The following is a 22,970-nucleotide window of genomic DNA, read 5'->3' on the forward strand; positions in this document are numbered from 1 at the left end:
CACCTGTACCTTATGGTCCAACAAAACCAAATGTTTTGCAGATGTGCACATATAACCCCCCTCATATTTCCAAGTGTTTGAACGTGTATGTCTAGCCATCTGGAATCACCCTCTTACACTTGCCCATTTGGCAATCTCCTACTCTACTTTTAAAAGGTCATTTACAGTGAATTTTCTCTAGGAAAGGTACGCCAAACGCCTTCCAATGCTGACCCACACAGGTGTGCACCCTTTTTCTGGGTTCTCTAACCCTCTGTGATTAACTTTTAAACACACCTTTTTGCATCTTATAAGGATACTGTTTGTTTTAATGTCCCGAACACACTAAGAAATCAGTGACTTTTTGTGTAACTACTCAGTGTCTATAACTAATGAAGGAGAAGAATTTTCCCGAATTATTACTTAACCTTAGAACATGGTCTCACATGTTATAGACATACTTAGTAAGTGGATATAAAACTAAACTTCATTATGACCTACGTTTTTCTTGTTGACAATCCATTCTTGATTTAGGAGAATGTACACAGAACACTATTTGATTGGGAGTAATAGGTTATTTTCTCCTAATTTTGATTTAAAAATTAAAAAAAAACACACACCACCAATTTTAAGTATGAAAATTCCTGTTATATATAAGATAAAACTCTTTAATAGTACTTGGGAAGAATTAACTATTTCTAGAGTAGTAATAGGATCACATGCACTACTAACCCATCACACATGACAATAACATGTGTGTGCATGCATTGAGAAAGGTGGGCAGAGAGGGAGGAAGGTCAGGGGAGAGGGAGAAAGGGACAGGGGTACCTACACATGCTGGGTAACCTTGGGAAGGGAAAAGAATTCTGTGGTCAGTTAAGATCTGACGTAGAACACTAGACTAACTTGTCTGTTTGTGAACTTGAGCACATTACTATATTTGGCACGTCTCAGTTTCCTGTTAAAACCCATACTTTATAATGTGTCTGTAAGATAAAATACTAAAGGGTGCATGTAAATAATTTACTCATGTTTAGCACGTGACAATTTCTTAAACCTGGAAGCTGAGCTAATATTGAAAGTACTCTTCATTTTATCAGAGATGGAAACCATTTGAAAAGATTTTTCACTCTTATCGTCATACCTCTTCATGTAGTTCTCTCCAACGAGAATTAAACGTCTCAAGTTCCTCATTGATCAGTTCATCCATGACTCCACCATCTGTTAGGGTCTGTGCCAATATGCGAATCTGATTCGGGTTATCCTCTGAATGTTGCATCAAATTTTCAAGTGACTGAAACACATTTGCAATAATTACTATTTCCCTTCCTTCTCTAAATATATTGAATTAACACAAAATGCTTAGTATCTTCTTATTTACAGATCATTAAGTTAAAAGCAATTTCAAGCAATACGTAATTGGGATAATCAAACATCAAAGATCATTGTTATTAAAACATAGGATGTTTTCGCAGGTGTATCTTCATGGGCTTGTGGCAGGACTGTGGGCTGGGGTACTTAAAACTTATGCACAACCACCTTCTTCTGTGATGTCCTCTACTTATACACCTGGAAAGACAAAATACTCAATTTCTCAACGTTTTTTATAGCTAGTGATGGCTAACTGACATGATTCTGACACTATACACAGGTAGAAATTCAAGAGCAGTTTCCCTTCCCAAATTAAAAAAAGAAAAAAAAAGTTGTAACATTTAGAAAAAAATCCCTTTGCCCTTCATACTTTTCACACACACACAGCTTTTAAGTGGAGCAGCCATCTTTGGACTGAAAGGCAAGAAAGATAAGAATGAAGTCCTTCCATCTGATAATTTAATAGGATAACTGCATCATCACACCCCTTGCTCTGGCCACCATGCTTCTTCAACTAATGCACTGTGTGTGCTGCCTCTTTTTTGGAAGATGCATCACATGGCTGATTCACAAGGAATGCTTCATCAGTTCACACCTCTGAAGAGGGCAGGACCAACATTAGGGTCCATTTCTGACCACTCTCATTGTTCTCCGATCCCTCTTCAGGTTCTACAGTTCTCTTGAGGAAAGCAGTAAGTTGGATATATGATGTTTAGGTTTCGGTTCTAACATTCCAGAGTCTCAATGCTATCTAAGGAATCATTTTTTCCAATTTTCTTCCCATCTTAATTTATGTACCTCACTTTAGCATATTTACACAGGGACTGCATTGCAAATGGGCCTATATAAAACCACACAGCTAAACTACATATTCATTATATATGAAGGGTAACCAAAAGTACAATAAGATGGACAGAACATAAATTGTTGTTCGAAGTTCACATAAATCAAAGTTTATACATGCAAATTCCTTTAAATTTTACTTTTGAAAGGTCTTCAAAATAAAACTTGAGAGGGTACTAAAATTCTGTAGTACAGAAAACGTAGTACATTTTAAGGATATATTTCTAATATCAGAGCATGCCCATTTGATACTTCACAACATTGTGTAAGGTACAAATTCATGCTTTTAAATAATTTAAAAGTATGGCTCAAAAAATAATAAAAGTATATTTCAATGCAGTAAGTGTAGCTTTTACACTGGAAATAATGTTTTATATTATCGTCCCGTTTAGCTCTACTGCAAAGGAGGAAGCCTGTGCATTCAAACTGTCTTTGCAGGTCTGGATGTGGAAGATTGACGCAGCAAAGAAAAGTGGCAACAGAGAACCTCATAATTCAGAAAAAGACAGATGTCCTTTGGAAGAGGTTATTTAAAGCCTCTTTAAAACCTTGAAGGTTTCTAGAAGACACAAAGGCTTCACCCAAAGTGCCAGTGTGCGGTGCGGGGAGGCATTAGCAAGTATGCTCTGTACTTTCTACGTGGTACTGGGCGTCCAGTGCATATCAGTTATGATCGTCTAGATTAATTCACCACTTACATCCAGCACCTCAGAGATTTCCTCAGCTCCACTAGGAATATTTTCCGTGGTTTTAAGTTTGAATTCTACTTCGTTTAGCCACTTGTTTGCCTTCTCCAAGTATGACAATAATTCGTGCCAGCACGCCCAAACTTCCTAAGAAAGAAATACATAGCACAGATGAAATATTTCATACAAAAGTGACTTGACACTTTGGAATTTCCATTTGTAAAACTCTGAAAATAGAACATGTTTATTTCACATCATTCACCCTGGTCATGCGGATCATCTAATATGTGTATAATTACTAATCATTAAGGAAACCTTCTATTACAGAAATTAATTACAGGATCAGTGATTTACTTTTTCTAAATAGAAAAATGATTCATCAACAACAGAGTATGGAAAATAAAAGAAATAAAAGAATACCTAAAAATGCATATACAAATCTAACATCTCAAAACATTAACCATGACCACTTTTCTGTGACCTCCTTTAAACTTTACCACATGTAAGTAATTTGATAGTTAACATTAAAGTACAGATTTAGTTATAGTGCTCTTGAAACCTTACACCATACAATTTTTCCATATTACGAAGAAGACATTTTTAATGAAAATCTCAAATTTCATTAAGGTGGCTATACTTTTGTTTTCTTAACAATCAACACTTTTTGGGTAGTTAGACTATTTTTAGTTTTATTCGCTATTATAAATTTGAGGCGAGCATCATCAGGGGATATGGATATTCTTCCCTATTTCAAATTATTTCTTTCAGGTATATTAAGAGGAATATGACTAGTAACTATTTCAAGGCTATGACTATTTTTAAATGGCTTGCGATATGTATTAAAAAATGATGACTGTAATAAACAAACATACTCGTATATAAAAAAAGTAAAACTTTAGGATTGCAACCAGAATACATAAAAAAGTATTCTTTGACTTTGGGTATGGAAAAGGAGATCTTTTTTTTTTTTTCAACGTTTTTATTTATTTCTGGGACAGAGAGAGACAGAGCATGAATGGGGGAGGGGCAGAGAGAGAGGGAGACACAGAATCGGAAACAGGCTCCAGGCTCTGAGCCATCAGCCCAGAGCCCGACGCGGGACTCGAACTCACGGACCGCGAGATCGTGACCTGGCTGAAGTCGGACGCTTAACTGACTGCGCCACCCAGGCGCCCCGGAAAAGGAGATCTTAAATAAGACATTTTGTTAAAAAAAAAAAAACAAAAAAACACCATAAGACAGAGATGAATAAATGTGATTACATTAGAAATAAACCCTTCTATTCATCAAAAGGCACCATAAAGACATTGAAAAACAGCCTCAAACTTGAAGAAAACAATTGCAAAATTTCTAACAGGTAAGTAAGAAACGAATGCCAACAAATCAATTAAAGGTGAACAGACATCCCAATAGAAAATGAAAGGAAAATCTGAACCAGCATTTCAAAGAAAAAGATACATGTGTACCCAATAAACATATGAAAATATGTTCATCCTTATTAGTAATCAAGGGAATGTAACTCAAGATTGCAATGTGATATGCATGCCATGTTGACTGACTGACACAAGTGACAAGTTTAACAATTTCAAGTGTAAGAGAAGATATGCATTAACAAAAATTTGTATTTATTGCCAGTGGGTGTGTAAATTGGAATGACCATTTTGGAAAGCAATTTGTCATTCTCACTAAGGTGAATATTCACATAGGCAACAATTCAGCAACTCCACTGTTAGGTACACATCCTCAGAGGAACTGCTTTGTGTAGACGACAAAGACAGTTAAGAGAGTATTCATTTCAGCACTTTTTGTAATAAACAACATTTTTTAGAACAGCCTTGGTGTCTGCTAACAGGAGAATGTATAAATACACTGTATTACATTTAAACAGAGAACATAGAAGTAAAAATGGAAATTTCATCACACAGAACAACATGGAAGAGTTTCAGACACAAAACTGTTGGGCAAAATGGGCAAGCCCTAGAAAACGAAATGTTATATGTTATGATTTGTTTGCAATGCCCAAACAAGCAAAACTGAGCAACATATTATTTAGATATTCATATGTGTGTGATAAAACATTTTTAAGCAAAGAAATAATCAAGGCAAATTTCTGGATTATGGTTATAGATGTTGGGGAAAAAGTAGGAAGATGTGCTAGAGGATAAGAATACAAAAATGGTCATTTTCCATTAGCTTTGAGATTGGAAATATTGGGCAAACCTATAAATACAGTAGTGCAATCACCACATCCCACTATCCACCCCCTAATACCATTAAAAATAAAGCCAAGGAAGGAAGTTTTATTTCAAGAGAAACCAAACATTCTATCAGATTTCCCATATTTTCACTTTGCTTATAATCCATGCAAATGATGGAAGGAGGTACATTCCCTCTCTGATTGATGAAAAGTATCAGTCTTAACCTGCCTTGCCACCCAATACTACTTGCTTGGTATCTTGTGGGCAGTTTAATATAGAAAGTGAAATTAAGTATTTTGTTTTAAAAGGTGCTAGAAATCTTAAATCTGGGTCATTTCCAGCTCCTGCTGGACTACAGGCTGTCTTCCTTCTGGGCAGAGATCCCAGTGGGAAAATATAAATATCTCCTTAAATACCCGAGGGTACTTTAGAGCTTTGAAGATAAGGAGATGTGATTGGTAATGTGTCTTATTAACTTTGGTGCAGATTGAGGTAATGAACTACCTTGCTGATTTAACCATCAGGATGGATGGCCCCTTGTGTCCTCAACGTATCTGAAGGGCACAGCTGGAGAGGCTGAATGTACTGGCTTTACAGGTCACCTTTGCAAAATAAAATGTAGTCTTGCAGCCTGAATTAGGGCTAAAAGCCATTTAGAATAACTGTTAAGCTTAACAGTTTGGAACTTAAAACTACTCTGATATCACAGAACTCACACTGGCTCTGAAGAGATTGCAAACAATAACGGAAACTTCCATTCAAAATGGTGAACTGAGGGGCGCCTGGGTGGCGCAGTCGGTTAAGCGTCCGGCTTCAGCCAGGTCATGATCTCGCGGTCCGTGAGTTCGAGTCCCGCGTCGGGCTCTGGGCTGATGGCTCAGAGCCTGGAGCCTGTTTCCGATTCTGTGTCTCCCTCTCTCTCTGCCCCTCCCCCATTCATGCTCTGTCTCTCTCTGCCCCAAAAATAAAAAATAAACGTTGAAAAAAAAATTCAAAATGGTGAATTGAGCTGATGTGATAATCCCTCCACTCCCTCCTTCGGTAGTATTGAAATGCTAGATAAATCATAAAGGAAAATATTTGAGTTCATGGCTGTACTATGAAATATGAAAGTCCTTATGCAGCAGAAACAAAGAGGGAAATTAGGCACAGGTAGAAGTGGGGAGGCCAAGCTTATCAAAATACTGGAATATCAGAACAGGATATGTGACATAAAAGCTAGCATATTCAACACTAACTTGGGATGAAAAGAGAGGCACTGGTCTCATGCATTTCAGGGAGATGGAAAAGCATAAAGTTGTGTGTCACCTATCCTGAAAACAAGAGCTATAAAATCCCTACCCACTGGAGTAAAAGGAATTAGCAAGGAGGCTGAGAATCCTTTGGATTTTGGTTGGAAAATAAGGATTCACACACAAAAAGCTGAAACCTAAGTTTATATCACACCTGAGAGTAGAATGTAAGATTTCTAAGACTCTGGTAGAAACATTAGGAAAAAACTCTTAAGGACCAGAGGATAAAGGATGTCTAGTAAAACAATTCCTACTAAAGGTGAGCTCAAACATACACAAAAATTACAAGCCATGTGAGGAAATTCCCTGCCATTCAAGACAGTCACTAGTTATACAGAATGGTAGAATCCACAAGTTATAATCTAAAGACAGTGCAATTATAAAGAATTTTATAATAAATAAGTTTAGCCTGGTGTTAGAAGTTGCCAGTAGGATCTATTTTTCTTGAGATTGGCAACTAGAGCTCATACTTAAGAAATGAAAGGATTAACTTCCTTGCATTCTATGTTAGAATAGAAACTTCTGCTACATGCTTTCATAAGCAGTGGCTAAAGACAGGGTGCTGATGCAGGGGCAATGGAGGATGTGCAGGGGGGAGAATTGGAAAGTGAGGCAATTCTTTTTTTTTTTAAAGTTATCTCTACACCCAACGTGGGACTCGAACTTACAACCCTGATAAAGAGTCACATGCTCTACCAACTGAGCCAGCCACATGCCTCTGAGGCAATCCTTTTCCCTCAACTTTTTATTGCAGTGTTTAAGAGAAACCCATCTGGTCTCTTTTCTTTAAAGGATCTAAAATAATTTCACTCATCAAATGGGTGGGTACGTTCAGAAAAAGATTGTCGGTATGCATTCCCTCCTGAGCTTCTGGCATGGCCAAAGAGGAATCAAGGACAACTCTTGGAAGTTTCTAACTTCTGACAGTTATGGGAGATGGGGATTTGTCCGTGTTTGCAGGCTAAGATGAAATGTGGTGGGGAGGTAAGACTCCAGGGTATCATGGAAACATGGGCTTAAAGGAAGTAACTATCAAGAGAATGTGGTTTAAAGCTACTGGCAAGAGTCAGCCTGAAATTGTGTTGAATACTCCAAGGTACCAAGAATGCAGAGAAGATCCTTTTGGGGATTCACAGTCTATATGAATATGGATCCCCAAAAGACCACACCAAGTCTATAGAGAACAAGCCAGATAAATCAGTGGGGATAACCTACTAAATCTGGTGATAACATATTCATCATAACAGGTGTCTGTGGGTGTTAATGAGAGGGTACAGCAGTTGTGACCAGCAAAGAAAAGGACACTGATATGAAGAGTATACGTTCTCCTCATTAACCTCCCTTAAAGCAACACAATATGATCACTACCCACAAACTTATTGGAAGGGAGGGACTCTACGATCATTGTTTTTGTCACTCGCACCTCTGTATAATTTGCTGAAGCCAGAGATTAGCCTAAACTAATGGAAGATGTTAATAAACTATGAGATCAAAATTTAAATAAGACTAAATTTTAATAATTAAAAGTGAATCAAAAGTCATGGTGTCAGACTGCAATAGTGATGAGGAAGCCAACTACTAGGCAGAAATTGATGTTTGACATGGTTGGTGACAGTTATTGGGAAACCAAAACTCTTTCATGCTCATGACTCACAGAGACTTCTCAACCAAAAGAACTGCATAGGTTTAAATTGTTTACAAAAGGACTAGAATTAATTATGCATAACCAGAAGAGTGTATAAAAGAAGAGATAAACTCCAAAATAAGTAAGTAAAATTTCAGGAAATGGAAAATAAGGTTTTGAAAAAATAGAAAATTATAAACACACACATATAGAGGATGATGTGTATATAGAGATGAGTATATTTATATATCAAAGGATGAAATATACAGTAGTCAGTTGAAGAGATCATTTGAGAAATGGAAGACGGATTTCAGAAAAATACACAGAATCCAATAGACAGAAATGGAAATATAGACAATATTAAGGGGAAACCTTTAGATAATAGCATATGGTGACAGATGGTAGCCGCTCTTGTAGTGAGCATAGCACAATGTATAGCGTTGTTGAATCACTACGCTTACACTTGAAACTACTGTAACACTGTGTTCCACCATACTCAAACAAATAGAGACAGAGAGAGAAAGCAAAATCTGTTGTCTGAGTGCTACAGAAAATAAAAGAAAGAATGGGAAGGGAAGGAAAGGTATGACATGGAGTTTCAGGGAAGTCAGAACTAATTCACTATATGCTCCCTGAGGGAGGCACTTTTATTATCTAGGAAATTGCTTTCTGACAATATTTAAAATGAAACATTTAAATATTTTCTTCTGTTCTTAATTTCTTTATGTCATTATCATTCTTTGCTTCCTGTTGGCCATGTGGTCCATTTAAAAGATATGCTAATCCCTCAGAAATCTATTTTGGGATATGTTTTCTAAAGGTGTCTTTTATTTTTATGTTAATAAAATTTCCAAGACTATTGGACTATCCCTCTATTTCTCATCTGTGATCACACTTATGACCTCTTCTATTTGAAGTTATAAAGCCACCCAGTCCCTTTTTATTTCCTCTCCACTTCGTTGGAATATATATAAATTCTTTATCAACTATATTCACGGAAATGACTCACTTCATGTGGGGGAGGAGGACTTAAAGGCCAGCTAGTGAGCAGTATCTGGCAGCATCAGCTTTTAGTGCTAGGTAAAGTTTTCTGCCCCTGGGCACAATCCTTACTGTTAGTAAACAGTATTTTCACAAGGAGGATCATAATTTATTTTTGATGCAGTAATACAGTAATCATTTGAGACACATGAATTATTTATCAACTATTTCCAGATAAGCATAATCTAAGGGGTAGGAGCATGTGAAGAAGATAAAGCAGCACTTATGGTAATAAATATAATGTAAAATGTCCTTCCCAAAGAGCCAGGCAACATGTCCTGTGAAGAACTCTATAGGGCATAGCGGTTATTAAAAACAATTATAATAAAGTACACTTCCCCATGAAATGCCTTTCTAAAATACTTACGATCTTATGCACATTCAAATATATGAAAAAGTAAAGACCGGCTTCTATAAATCTTGAGAAAACCTGTAAGATTTTTGTGACCTAATAATAATGGTAGTAGTAACAAGAATTAGAATTAGAACTGCTCACATTTACTGAGCACTAGGCTAAGTACATGAAATAGAAATGCTCAAGCCTAAGTAGTCTTACACCAGTGCTCACGTTCTTAATCGCGGAGCATCATACATGACCATAAACTGACACATAATGAATAAAGATCAAGAAAAGCAACTGACTTCCAAGGTCTTGCATTTTCCATTGAGCCTGGTGCAGAGCCACTGGTAGTTGGTGGTTAGAGTGTCAAGTTCCTTCTGTAAGGCCTCTCGTGCTGCAGGGGGAGCCTCAGCTATGACACTATTGACGGACTCGGTAAGGAGTTTCACTTTTGCTTCTTTTTGCTGGGCCTCTTCCTTAGCTCTCTGAAAAATAAAGAATGCTCTTTCTTAATAGTGAGTGAGGCAATGGCTTTACTTCCAAAATGCATTCCTGTCTATCATATACTTTCTTCCCCACAAGATTCCAGTTAGATCCCTATTAGAAGATGAATCAAAATAAATCCAATGGTGACTATAATAACTTCCGTTAATTTAGGTTTAGCTAGAATTTGGAGTCAGAAAGAAAAAAAATTATCATCAGAACATAACAGCACTTTAATCAGAATGGTGTGCAAAGCAGTCTACACGTGGGTATGTATTTGTGGTGTGCTCTCTTTCTTTCAAATATAAATGTGTGTGTATGTGTGTATACACATGCCTACACAGAGAGACACACACACACACACATATAAAACAAGAAACAAGTATTTCAGTACTAACTACGTTCAAAAATATCCCATACTCTAGAATTGAATTCATTTATAAATTACTCAGATGGATAATATTGAAATCAGTGCAATTATCATTGTTTAAATTGGAAGATAATTGATATAAAAAAGTCTTCTTAATACTACATCCAGGACCGTATTTTGACAAAAGAAAGTTCTATTCAGTAACTGAACACGTACGACAGAAAGAGGAGAATAGCAGCCTCTGCTAGGAAGGAGGCTACCTGGTACTCAGCCATACCTTTTTGCTCTTCTCAGGTTGAAGATAAATTGTTTCACAGAATATTGACATCACGCAAGGCTACTTTGTTACCATTGTGGATCATGACAACAATACCACTATACTCCATAGCCATGTTAGAATACGTACAAAATATAAACACTGTCCAAACCACACAAACCCAAACACTTCCCGGTCCCCATTAATATGACTCTGTGCGGCTTCTTTATCAATTCTACTGCCAAATTTACTCTAGTATTCCTTCATTCCAGGACAGATTTATTAAGCTACCAATCACAGAGTTATTCCCAGGCAGTGACAACATGCAATCCAAAGCAAAGCTCTTCAACTCTCCCTCAAATCATTTCTCCCTCAAATCATTTAACACCAGCCCAAATCCTACCACAGGTTCGAATATTCTCTGACTCCTACAACCAAGTTAGGTCCATATAATTGGACAAGTTGGGTTTATTACAGATGTCCTTTCACTGGTTGAAGGCTGTTGGGGGAATGCTAATTTCATCCTAGTGAGGCCTGACACATAGGTGGGAAAGGTGGGATTCAGGAAGCACAAAAAGCCCTTACATAAAGAAGAACAGGTTCTGGCAGGGGGAAGCTGGACCTACATGCAGGGTAGTGAGTGAGAGTAAGGGGATATGGGCAAAAAATGGACAAGCTCAGCTATAACACAATCCCCCTATGCTTTTGGATTTACTCCCATAATGCCTTAAAAGTATACAATACAATGACAAATCCAAGTTGTTTTGAATACTAAATGATTGCCTTCATTGATTTTAATTTATTTCATTGAAAATTTTAGCTGAAAATTCTCCAATCTGTTTTTGCTATTACTGACCATGAGCTTTGTGTCTATACAAACCGTATTTTGACTACAGTAATTTTAGCATTACAAACAATTCTGACAACATTAATCACTTCGTATGTGCTGCTCTGGGCCATGACAGACATGCTGTAGGTGCTGCTTTGGTGGTTCTTTAACAAAACCTTGCAGAATATTCAACATGAGAAAAGTGAGTTTCAAAGTGTTTAGGAAAGTCATCCTGGAATCTACATCTTCTTTCTTCTAGTTTATGTTAAGCCCATCTCAAATCCTCCACGAAATGAAGAAGCATGCTGTGCAGTATCCAATGAATGCAATTACATTTCATTCAAGTTACACACAACCCATACAACTACAAAAAACACAGGATGAGAAACATTTCTTTCTTCCTTTGTAGGCTTGCATAAATTCTTTCTTAAACAAGCTTAGAAGCAGGGAAACATTCACAGGAGAAAATGTGGTAAAATTTTTCCACTGGAAGAAAAGGTAGAAAACTAAATAATGGTTGGTAGAATTTAGGTAAAATCCTCATCAGAAATTATGTTTTTTCCTCCCTTTGTTTCCATGAACCTAACCATCATATGCTCAGACACCTTTCATTGCCAGTATCTCAAATCGGTGGTTCTCAAAATATGGTTCCTTGAAACCACTTTGGAACTTGGTCCCTGGCATCACCTGACAATGTGTTCAAAATAAAAATTCTCAGGTTTTCCTCCAGACTTACTGAATCTGAACTTATGAGGTGGGGCCTAAAAGTCTGTGTCTGAACAAGTTCTTTAGGTGAACGTGATGCTCACTCAGTTGTAAGAATCACAGTTCTAGTCTGTTACACATACGACAACAGTAAATACATCTTTGTAATTCTGGGAAGCACAAGGACTGGGGTTACGAAAGTGTAGTTAAAAAAATATATAAAGAAGAAAACGTTGAAAGTGAAATATCAGAGATTTTTTTAAAGGTTTAATATAAAGTTTTACCATTTAGACACTGTAGAACTCCAAAAGAATTTTGAAGTCAGGTGTTGTTTATCAAACACTCCCCTAGGTTCTTTTATGTTAATTAAAAGGTTTTATTTATAGGGGTGAAAAGAAGTTACGAAAACAGCACTATCATTTTCATTAAAGCACAGGAAATAGCATAAATACACGGAAGGACATCTCCACTTTTTCCCTGAGTAAATTAGGGAGAGACGTCTGAGTAGGTCTGCCAGTCTCTTTTGACAATGAAGACAAATGTGCTCTCAATGTGAGCACAGGAGGAAGACCGGACAAGGTACCATCACTACCCTCTAACTAGTGAAACAGACCTGAAGGGATTACCTTGATTGGCAGGCCTAAAAAAAAAAAAAAAAAAAAAAAAAAGCAAACAAACGAGAAAATGCATCTTCTTCTTGCCAACTCCCTTGGCTGTTGTTGTCATAGGCTGCCCAAGCGTTTCCTCTTTCCATTATCACCCCCATACTGGACCGATGTGGTAGCTAGATCAGTTATTTCAACAAGTAAATCAAAGTGGACTAATTGGGTTTCTCATATCGAGAACTGTGTGTAAAAGTTTTAAATATCACACAGTCTGCTCTGTAGCACTGGAAAAAAAAAAAAGGATCTGGTTAGCCAGATAGGCAAACTGTTCAAGGGGAGAGGGAAGAGGGCCAAAAGAGGGACAGGGCCAAAGAAAGGAACTGGGAGAAGTACAGCAGCTGCACACAAGCTCACTGCTGATTATCTACTTAGGGATCTGGGGCAGTGGCCACATAATATTAGAGGAGACTGTGGAAACAGCCAGGAGGGGATTGAAATGTGAGAGGAAAGCAAACAGGGATGCACATGACTTGAAAAGTAAACAAAACAAAAGAAAAAACAATGTCCTGGAATCGCTTGGGATGGGATGGCATGGGTGGGAATTAAATATATTCTTTACTCTTAGTTCTCCCACAGATAAAGCCTGTGACTATGACTACATTATTCAACCTACGTGAAGATTTCAGTTTTTGGATCACCAGAGGCCAAGTGTGGACTCTTTTGCTTCCAAAGAATCTTCTAGCTCTCACCATCTATAATGATATAATTTCCCTAAGAGTGACCTCCCCACAGTCAAATTTAAAATCATTACAGTCTCTTGTTTGAAGGCTTACAATGGGTTTCCCCTTTCACTTTTCACGAAAACTTCCCCAAACCCTACTAAATTCCTGTATCAGCAGTTATCTACCAACCCCCTCAAAATCATCTCAGGTCATTTATCTTGTTTTACTCTCTTCAGGCTGGCAGGCTTCTTTCTCTTCCCAATGAGACTTAAGGTCTTTGTAGGAGCTCTTACCTCTGATTGGAATGTGCTTCTATGAGGTTTTTTTAAGGCTTTTTCTTAGGATTCATATCTCAGACTAAAGATAATGTCTCACAAATTCCCTACATGTCAAACCTTTCTAAAATACCATTTCACCGCCTGCAAGTCCCACCTAAACCCAATTATTTTTTTATTTCACAATCTTGCTTCATGTTTTAGGCAAATTACCAACATCTCAAAAGAGTTTATTTCTCCATTCAATGCCTGCTCTCCTTCCACTAGAACGTAAGTTCCAAGTCAGGTCACGTTTATGTCTTAGTCACCACCATGTTCATTGTCTAAAATGGTATTTGGCACATAGTAAGTATGCGATTAATGTTTTTTTTGCTTATATGAATAAGTGATACGTAGTATTATTAGATTAGAACAATTTTGTAGCTTTTAATACCCTGAAAACTATTGCCGTTTATCCAAATATAGTCTTATATCCTTATATGTTTTAATTTTACTTTGTACATGTGACAAAAACTACATAATCTAGTGATATTTAAACATATCAGTTGTGATGTATTTTCTACCTATAATAACTATTCACCGAATTATATAAATTATATAATAAAGTATATGTAATTAATTTCTTACCATGCAGCATTGATGACAATAATAACGGTAATAATAATTACTTTGTTATGGGTGTCTATTTTTTGCCTGACATTGCTTGAGAACTTTCCTATTTCGTCTTTATAATAGTACTGAATAGCAGGCACTTTGATACCTAGTCCACAAATGAGGGGGTCAAGCCCATTGGGTTTAGGAAACTCAACCATGTTTACCAACAGTTGGCAAGGGAAAAAAACAGATTTTAAACACAAGTGTCTGCCTCCATAATGATTTTTTTTTGTCATGAGGCCATGAGCCAAATATTTATTAATATTTAATGTAGGCTCATGTGGTTAAATGATGTGTTACTGCTACTACAGAAAGATAACAATTATCATTATAGTTACAAATCACTGGAGGCCCACTCTGAGTCAGGCAATTTACTTACATGCAAGTTTCAACTCTCAGTACATACATTCACATTAGAAAATGACATGGTGGAAGACTCTAAAATACAGAGAACAAACCGGGGATTGCTAGGTAGGGTGTTGGTGGGGGGATGGGCTAATGGGTGACAGGTATTAAGAAGGGCATTTGTTGGGATGAGCACTGTGTATTGTATGTAAAGTGACAAATCACTGGGTTCTACTCCTGTAACAAATACTGCACTGTATGTTAACTAACTGGAATCTATATAGATAAATTTAAAATTAAAAAAATCATATGTATGTAAAACTTTAAAATTAAAAAAAAAAAAGAAACGAAAAATGACATGGTGCAGACATGACAAAGTAGAGATCTCTGAGTTTTCCAAGGCCACTGCATAGATTCTACTTCAGGCCTCACTTCCTAGTCCCTGCTACATACTACTTTCCCTGGTCCCAAATCAACATAAATTTTTATGCTACTGTTTCAGAAGAAGTCCATGTAAACTCAGTGCTTTTTATTCACATTAAAAGCCATCTGTTAAAGCACTTAGTATCCAAATTCTTAGAACCCCCCCTTTAAAAATTAACACAGGTTGTTAACTACATTTTCAACTGTCACTGCATTAAGACTTGATATATTTTCAATTTGAATTTTCATCACTGGAAACAGCTAATGTGACAAGCTGATTCCAATATCTTAATACTATATAATTTCATGGGGAAAATGTTCCTTACAGTGATAGCCAATATTTATATTTTGACCACAATGCATTAAAAGAAATAAATGTTTCAGAATCCATAATGTGTACCGAACTTGAAGCTGAATTCATTAAAAATAAACCTCCACTATTAAGCCAAGGAAAGAACAGACAGTGCAGAATCACAATGTTAAGCAATGTTGCATCTTTCTTTTTTTTCTTTCTTTGTTTCATTTTACTTGGTTTATTTTACCTTCATCTCTTCAACTGCAGTCTGTAATTCGTCTGGGGTTTTATATTCAAAATCTCTCTCTAGGTATTCTTCTTCAGCTTGCGTCATCCATTCGTGCATCTCTGACAGATCTTTCTGAAGACTTACAGTTTTATCCAAACCTCCCTTTAAAGCTTCCTTTCTGGCATAGACCTTCCATAAAACAAAGCAACAAGCAAAGCATGAATATGGAAAGTCACAAAACATTGTCATTATATTATTACTCAACAGTCTGTAAATAACTGGAAGTTTAGATAGAAAAGATGAAGTAACAAGTAAAAAAGCTTACATGAATGAGGAAATAACTCATGGCGATTGGTTATACTTAATTTCACATTAGTGTTAAAATAAGATATAGCCATTTACTTGGCACACGTAATAAAATGAACATATTCCCCCTCTGACTATAATTTAGCTGTGTGTGGGGCTATGCTTTTCTGTGAATGAAGAATAGAGAAAAAGACTTTTTCATAATATGTCTCAGTTGGATACATAAATTTATTGGCATGGTTTCTAATGTTCATAAATCTGAGTCTATTCTTCCACTGTATTTTTTAATTTTTTTTACTCTTCCACTTTAAAGCATGAATCATACAAAACACAGTGTACAAAAAGGGGTATGAATAATTGTAAATATTTATGCCCCCAACATGGAAGTACCCAAATATACAAAACAGTAACATACATAAAGAAACTCATTGATAATAATACAGTAACAGTAGGGGACTTTAACAACGCACTTAGATCATCTATGCAGAAAATCAACAAGGAAACTAGGGCTTTGAATGACACACTGGACAAGATGGATTTAACAGATATATTCAGAACATTCCATCCTAGAACAGCAGAATACACATTCTTTTCAAGTGCACATGGGACACTCTCCAGAATAGAACACATACTAGGTCACAAACCTGGCCTCAACAAATACCAAAACACTGCACCCATACCATGTATATTTTCTGACCACAAAGCTATGAAACTTGGGGTATGTGGGTGGTCAGTCAGTTAAGCATCCAACTCTTGACTTCAGCTCAGGTCATGATCTCATGGGTTTGTGGGTTCAAGCCCTGCATCAGACTCCATGCTGGCAGTGTGGAGCCTGCTTGGGACTTTCTCCTTCCCTCTCTCTCTTTGCCCCTTCCCCACTTGTACTCTCCTTCACTCTCAAAATATAAATAAATAAATAATTTGTTAAAAAAGCAATCAAACTTGAAGTCAACCACAAGAAAAAATTTGGAAAGACCAAAAATACATGGAGGTTAAAGAATATCCTGCTAAAGAATGAATGGGCTAACTGAGAAATTAAAGAAGACAGGGAAAAAATACATAGAAATAAATGAAAATGAAAACATAATGATCCAAAACCTTTGGGATGCAGCCAAAGCAGTCATAAGAGGCAAGTATTTTAGCAATACTAGCGTACCTCAAAAGGTAAGAAAAATCTCAAATACACAACCTAACCTTACACTTAATGGAGCTAAGGAAAGAACAAATGAAGCCTAAAGCGAGAAGAAGGGAAATAATAAAGATAAGAGCAGAAATAAATGGTATAGAAACAAAAAAAATCCCATAGAACAGATCAATGAAATTAGGATCTGGTTCTATGAAAGAAATAATAAGATTGATAACCCCCTAGGCAAACTTATCAAAAAGAAAAGAGAAAGGACTCCAAATCACGAATGAGAAAGGAAAAATCACAACACCACAGAAATACAAAGTGGCATGAACACTGTTCATTTCAGCTTTGAAGGTAGCAACATATTAGAAACAAATCCAAATGTGCTTCCACGGAAAGTAAGTTAAATAGTGAGATACACACATACACACACACACACACACACACACACACACACACAATGGGATACTATCTAGCACCAATACATCTGTACTGAAGTGAAAGTTGTTCAGTATATAATTTCAAGATTAAAAAGCAGGTTGCAAAACATTATGTGTGGTAATAGGAGACTTGTGACTTTAAATCTTCATAGATTCCTGAAGTACTAATTTTTAGAGAAGAATGTATTACTTATTAACCAGAAAAACAGAAAACTTTAAATATCTAAAATAAAATTGTGAATGCTAATCACTTGTTACAAAGTACCCTGTTGTACCACACTGAGGGTAAAATTTTAATTTTGTACTAGAATGATTATATATTGTGTCTCTTTTACTTAAAAAAAGGAACTCTACTCCAATGTCGTCAATTCTTTCCCATGAAATTAAGTAGAGTTCTATCTTTCAATGTAATTTTAATTGAACAGTCTTAACATATAATTGATAATTTTAGTATAATAATGCTTTTATGTATCTACCAAATACTAAATATGTACAGAACCATATTAATTTTCTTTATTCTTTACAACCATCTTAATCCTAATATAATGATATTAAAACAACTTTCAGTTCTTTACTCTCCTTGGTGATCCACTGAAATGTAAATAATTGCTTCACTGTGACACAGCTAGAACAGTATGCCTAACAGTTATACTAATTAAAGTATAAAGACTATTTACATAATCAATGAGCCTATAATCAGTGTAAGTAAACAGGTTGCTCAATTTCTACTTAGATCGTCTGCTATAATCTTTTCAGGCAGTTGGCAAAGTGACAATATTAGAATGACTAATGGAACTTAGCCAAAGACTTATAGTAAAAACAAATAAACAAACAACAAACAAAAACACACACACACATGCTATTAAACTAAACCAGAAGAAAGGAATCAGGACTGATTTTTTTTTAAGGAAAACCAGGCAGGAAGTCATTCTGAGGTGACAGCACAAATGTACTGGAAAGAACATCAGCTTTGGAATCAGGATACCTGGACTCAATCAGTAGCAAGTTAAGTGAACCTGAAGACAACACCTCATTTTTCTTTCTCTCTGCTTTATAACTAATCTAACAGTTGGACCACATGATTTCCAAGGTCTTTTCGAAGCTTAACATTCCATAGTTCTATGCCTGATCAGACAGAGATATTAATTTTTTGTTTCATATTTTAGAAGGATCTATAAAAAGGTATAGGCAATTTTTCCCTTACCTTTGTCATACTAGTGATGCAAACATTCTAGCCTGAAAGTGTGCAATCTACCCCCACAGTTTAAGATGACGTTGCCACAACTAAGTACAGAACAGAAAGTTCTTCATATTTCCTGTTCTAGAATTCCTGAACGCAACATTCAGCATTGCCCTTCCTCACTTCACTACCTGCCCTCCACCTCGGCTCTATTTACATAAGTTTAAGGTATGCAATGTGATGATTTTATAAATATACATACTGTGAAACAATTACCACAATAGGATTAGTTAACACTTCCATTACCTCATATGATTCCCACTCTCTCAAGATCCACTCTCTCACCAACTTACAAGCATATAATGCAGTATTGTTAACTATAGTTACCTGGCTATACATTAGATCTCAAGAACTTATTCAGTGTATAACTAGAAGTTTATAACATTAGATTGAAATCTCTCCATTTGCCCCACCCCCAGCCCTGACAACCACCACCACTACTCTATTCTACAGTTCATCTTTTTTAGATTCCTCATAGAAAATTGTACACTATTTGGTCTTCTCTGACTCATTTCACGTAGCACAATGCCCTCAAAGTTCATCCAAGTTTTTGCAAAGTGCACGATTTCCTTTCTCATGTCTGAATAATACTCCATTGTAGGTATATATGTAATTACGTATGTACGTGTATACACACACATATATGTATATGTACACCATATCTTCTTTATACAGTCATCCAGTGCTGAACATTAAGGTTGTTCCAGATCTTGACTTTTGTGAATAATACTGTAATGAACGTGGGGGTGAAGATGCCTCTTTGAGATTCTGATTTCATTTCCATTGGAACTATATGCAGAAGTGGGACTGCTGGATAAGATAGCTCTAGTTTTAATTTTTTTGAGGAGTCTCCATATTGTTTTCCATAGTGGTCACACCAATTTACATCCCCATCAACAGTGCACGAGGGTTCCTGTTTTTCCACATGCTCATCAACACTGGCTCTCTCTTGCCTTTTTTGATGACAGCCATTCTAACAGATGTGAGGTCATGTTTCACTGTGGTTTTGATTTGCATTTCCCTGATTAGGGATGCTGAGCATTTTTTCATGTAACTTTGGGCCATTTGTATGTCTTCTTTGGAAAGAGCATCTATTCAGTTTCTCTCCCCATTTTTAAACAAGATTGTGTTTTGCTACTGAGTTGTACAAGTTCCTTGTATATTTTAGCTAATGACCCCTTATCAGATACACGGTTTGAAAATATTTCCTCCCATTCTTTAGGCTCTCTTTTAATTTTGCTGATTGTTACTTCTGAGGTGCAGATGCTTTTCAGTTTGATGTAGTTCCATTTATTTTTCTTTTGGTGCTTGTGTGTTGGTGTCATATCCAAAAAATCCCTGCCAAGATAAACGTCAAAGAACTTTCTCCCTGCGTTTTCCTCTAAGGGTTTCATGGTTTCAGGTATTTTAAGTCTTTAACACATCTTGTCTTAATTTTTGTGGTGTGAGTTACAAATCTAATCACATTCTTCTGTGTGTGATTATCCAGTTTTCCAAATACCACTTATTGAATAGATCTTATCCTTTTCCTGTTGAGTAAGTCTGACTCCTTCATCAAATATTAGCTGACTGTATACATGAAGGTTTATTTCTGGGTGGTCAATTCTCTTCCACTTCTTTATGTGTCTATTTTTACACCAATGTCATACTGTTTCTATTGCTAGAGCCTTGTAATATAGTTTGAAATGAGAAGTATGATGCCTCTGTCGTTCTTTCTCAGGATGGCTTTGGTCATTTGGGGTCTTTTGAGGTTCCACACAAATTTTAGGACAGTTTGTTCTATTTCTGAGAAAAATGTCATTGGATTTTTTTTAATTAATGTTTATTTATTTTTGAGGGGGGGTGCAGAGAGACAGAGGCAGAGAGAGAATCCAAAGAAGGCTTCAGGCTCTGAGTTGTCAGTACAGAGCCTGACACAGGGCTCAAACTCACAAACCACAAGATCAGGACCTAAGCCGAAGTCGGATGCTCAACCAACTGAGCCAGCGAGGTGCCCCTGTCGTCAGAGTTTTAATAGGGATTGCAATGACTCTATAAATGGCTTTGGGTAGGATGAACATTTTAACAATATTAAGTCTTCTGACCCATGAACACAGGATATCTTTCCTTTTATTTGTATTTTCTTCAATTTCTTTAATCAAATCCTATAGTTTGCATAGTATAGATCTTTCACCTCCTTGGTTAAGCTTGTTCCTTTTGTTTTTGATACTATCACAAACAGGATTGTTTTATTTCTTTTTCAAACATTTTGTTGTTAGTGTATAGAAATATAACTGATTTCCATATAGTTCTATACAATGATTTTGTATACTGCAACTTGACTGAATTTGTTTATTAATTACAACAGTATTTTGGTGGAGTCTTCATGACTTTCTATATATAAGAACACATCACCTAAAAATAGACAGTTTTATTTATTCCCTTCTGATATGGATGCCTTTCTTTTTCTTTCCTAACTATGTTGGCTAGGATTTCCAGTACTGTGTTAAACAGGAGTGGTTAAGAGTGGGCACCCTCATCTTGCTCCTGATCTTCGAGAAAAAGCTTTCTGCTTTGCACTACCCAGTAGGACCCTGGCTGCAAAGTTGTCATATATGGTTTCTATTATGTTCTGGGGCATTCCTTTTATACTGAATTTATTAAGTTTTTTCATGAAAGTTTGTTGAACTTTGTCAATTGTGTCAAAAATTTTTTCTGCATCTATTTAGATGATATTTTTTTAATCTTTCATTCTATTAATGCAGTATATCACAGCATGTAGTATATTTTCATATATTTTCATGTTACCAATTAACATCCTTTAATTTCAGCTTGATCTCCTTTCAGCAGGTGTTCTAAGGCAGGCCTAGTGGTAATGAACTTTCTCAAATTTTGTATGTCTGTCAAAGCCTTTATCTCTTCTTCATTTTTGAAAGACTACTTTGCCAGACAGTGTATTATTGGTTAGCATTTTTTCTTTTTATTAAAGTTTGTTTATTTGAAAGAGAGATCACAGTAGGAGAGGGGCAGAGAGAGGGAGGGGGACAGAAAGAATCCCAACCAGGCTCCACACTGTGAGCACAGAACCTGACAGACGTGGGGCTCAAACACATGAACTGCAAGATTATGACCTGAGCTGAATGAAGGTGGACGCTTAACGAAATGAGCCACCCCGGGGCTCCAGCAATTTTTTTCTTTCATCACTTTGAATGTATCTTCCCAATATCTCCTGGCCTGTAAGGTTTTGGCTGAGAAATCGGAAGAAAATCTTATGATGTTCCCTTGTAGGCAAAAAATGTGAAAATAAGTACAGGGAACCTCATTTAAAATGGAGTCAGGAAGACCTGAAGAGAAAGCTGTCACAAATGTACCACCCCCCTTGCAGCCTACATAGCCATCAGGAAGAAGGAAGCTCTCTTCTTACCCCAGGAAAAATATGCTAACTAATGCCTATAGTCAAGGAGAAACCGCTATAACCTTAAACTCTTTTCTTCTCCAAAAACCTTTTGTTCAAAACAACCTTCCCCAATTTCTCCCTAAAACCTATTAGCAGCTGACCTTGCTTTTGTCTCTTCAGACTTGCTATGGTTTGCCATAGTTTAATTGTCCCAAATTGCATCTCCTCTACTATTCCCGAATAAATTCATTTTGCTAAAAAAAAAGGGGGGGGGGACTAATTTATTTTTAATGTCTCTTGGGGAATATGTTTTTGAGTTGAATTTTTTTGGTGGCCTATAAGCCTCCAGAATTTAGATGGTCAAATCTCTTTCCAGATTTGAAAAGCTTGCAGCCATAATTTCCATAAATAAGTTCTCTGCCCCCTTCAACTTGATCCATTTTACTGCTAATGCTCTTTATTACATTTTCTGTTTCTTTCATTGTATTCTTCTGCTCTCAGATTTGTGTATTTTTATGATTTCTGTTTCTTTTTTAAAAATTTTTCATTTTGTTCATTTATTACTTTCTTAATTTAATTGAATAGTCTTTACTTTCCTACAGCTCATTGAGTTTCCTTTGAAAAACTATTTTGAAGTATTTACCAGATAAGCTGCAGATATCCTTATCTTTGAGATTGGTTACTGGAAAATTATTATGATCCTTTGGTGGTGTCGTGATTCCTTGACTGTCCATGTGCCTTGAAGCGTGGCAACACTGTCTTTGCATTCACAGTAAAAGTCAGCTCCTTCAGTCTTTACTATCTGCCTTCAGAAGATAAATACCTTCTGTCAACCTTGTTAGGGGTTCTGAGGCTATCTGAGGCTTCTATGAATATGAATGTTCCACAATTCTTGTTCCCTACTGTGGGAGAAT

The 22,970-nt window shown here is 36.4% G+C and overlaps 1 protein-coding gene across 11 annotated transcripts in view; it reads right to left on the reverse strand.

Annotated features, from left to right (window-relative positions):
- Nucleotides 1–22,970, reverse strand: part of DMD (dystrophin) — a 2,379,610-nt gene that overhangs the window by 1,276,705 nt on the left and 1,079,935 nt on the right. For all 11 annotated transcript variants that reach the window (XM_045050793.1, XM_045050788.1, XM_045050791.1 and 8 more), the window contains 4 exons: nt 15,584–15,754; nt 9,677–9,859; nt 2,892–3,026; nt 1,124–1,273 (listed from right to left, as the gene is read on the reverse strand). In XM_045050793.1, the coding sequence (XP_044906728.1) occupies nt 1,124–1,273; nt 2,892–3,026; nt 9,677–9,859; nt 15,584–15,754 (639 nt within the window). The remainder of the gene's footprint in view (nt 1–1,123; nt 1,274–2,891; nt 3,027–9,676; nt 9,860–15,583; nt 15,755–22,970) is intronic.

This window comes from Felis catus, chromosome X, assembly GCF_018350175.1.
Source record: "Felis catus isolate Fca126 chromosome X, F.catus_Fca126_mat1.0, whole genome shotgun sequence".
Lineage (NCBI taxonomy): Eukaryota > Metazoa > Chordata > Mammalia > Carnivora > Felidae > Felis > Felis catus.